General features: G+C 46.6%; 1 protein-coding gene across 1 annotated transcript in view; it reads right to left on the bottom strand.

Moving 5' to 3' along the window:
• LOC119591785 overlaps positions 1-593 on the bottom strand; it is a 994-nt gene extending 401 nt beyond the window's left edge. The window contains exon 1 of the mRNA XM_037940529.1: positions 230-593. Coding sequence (XP_037796457.1) covers positions 230-442 — 213 coding nt within the window. The 5' untranslated portion in view covers positions 443-593. The remainder of the gene's footprint in view (positions 1-229) is intronic.
• Positions 594-1,264: the final 671 nt, after the last annotated feature.

Here is a 1,264-nt window from a genome sequence, read left to right as displayed (position 1 = left end):
GGCGCCGTACCCGCTCACTGATAACTTATGAAAACTACAATGATAATGACCGGTCAAGAAGTAATAAATTCATAATCATCGACATTACAGAATCATTATCCTTGTTTACATCAAAACTATTTGTGTGAGAAATGGCGCATTGCAACACATCTGAACTATGTTATGCCACGCATTAAAAATAATCAGAAGCGCTTAAGCCGCCCAGACACCAGCGACCAAAGCCACTCACTGGAACTGGCTCTGCGGCCTGCGGTTGTTGGTCGACTTCTGGCCGAAATGGTACCCCAGGCCGGCCGCGAGCGCCACCGCCCCCAGGGTGAACAGGGCCTGGTTGTTGACCTGGACGGACTGGGGCTTCGCGTCGCACCCCAGCTGGACCACGAGGACAAGCCCGGTCAACACAGCTAGCTGGCTCTTTCGCATCTGCAGGGAAGGAGATCATCAGGAATGCAAGATTTAGTTGATTTAGTAGGGAGTATCATGCTTGGCGGCGCAACAGCAGGGTCATTTGGCGCCGAAGGAGATGTAGGGAGTCTGAGTCGAGGAGAGGGGAGGGAGCAGAGGACGTAAGGGATTTGGGATGCAACGGATTTTATATCTGGGGGATTTAAGGGTGTTAAATTTTCGTATTGGATCATTACTTTCTCTTTTTTTCAATTCTCCAGTGCCGGTAAGATTCTGCGTTTCCTAAATATAAGTAATAGAATGGAATGAAATGTAAATCCGAAAAATTCAACTTATAATATGAAGTGAATATGAAAATAATGAAAACGTTCGAAAAAACAATCATAACTACACAAACAATCACTTTTGAATGAAAAGAATTTTCCTTCTGTCAGTGATCTTCCAAGCTGTTCTTAACAACCTGCAGATCGGTTACTCCAGCAGTCCAAAGCCTCACAGCTATAAAAGCAGGAATGTTCCTGCATCGCCATGAATACCACGTCATGCCAAAGTAATCTTTACACTCATGGCCCCTCACTAATCATCGCAACACGGCAAGCAGCCGACAGTGCAACAAATGGCCGATATCCAGAAAAGAGAAAGAGAAAAACTATTTGCACTTTGCAGCAATCACGTGACCTCAGTGAGAAGTGAAGCTCAAATTCCCCGACTGTTGGTTTCTCCACCATTACGGCGAGCGACAACTCATCTCATCTTCGCTGGCTCGTGGCTGATGTCGAGACTCCCTCAAGCGTGTGATCTATGGCGCTGTATCACTCTACTCCCCCACGTCCCAAGAAGGGGAAGGTTAGCAGTATTA

Source organism: Penaeus monodon, chromosome 29 (assembly GCF_015228065.2).
Source record: "Penaeus monodon isolate SGIC_2016 chromosome 29, NSTDA_Pmon_1, whole genome shotgun sequence".
Classification (NCBI taxonomy): domain Eukaryota; kingdom Metazoa; phylum Arthropoda; class Malacostraca; order Decapoda; family Penaeidae; genus Penaeus; species Penaeus monodon.
Note: the sequence above shows the minus strand (reverse complement) of the source record. Positions and strands in the feature narration are given on the sequence as shown.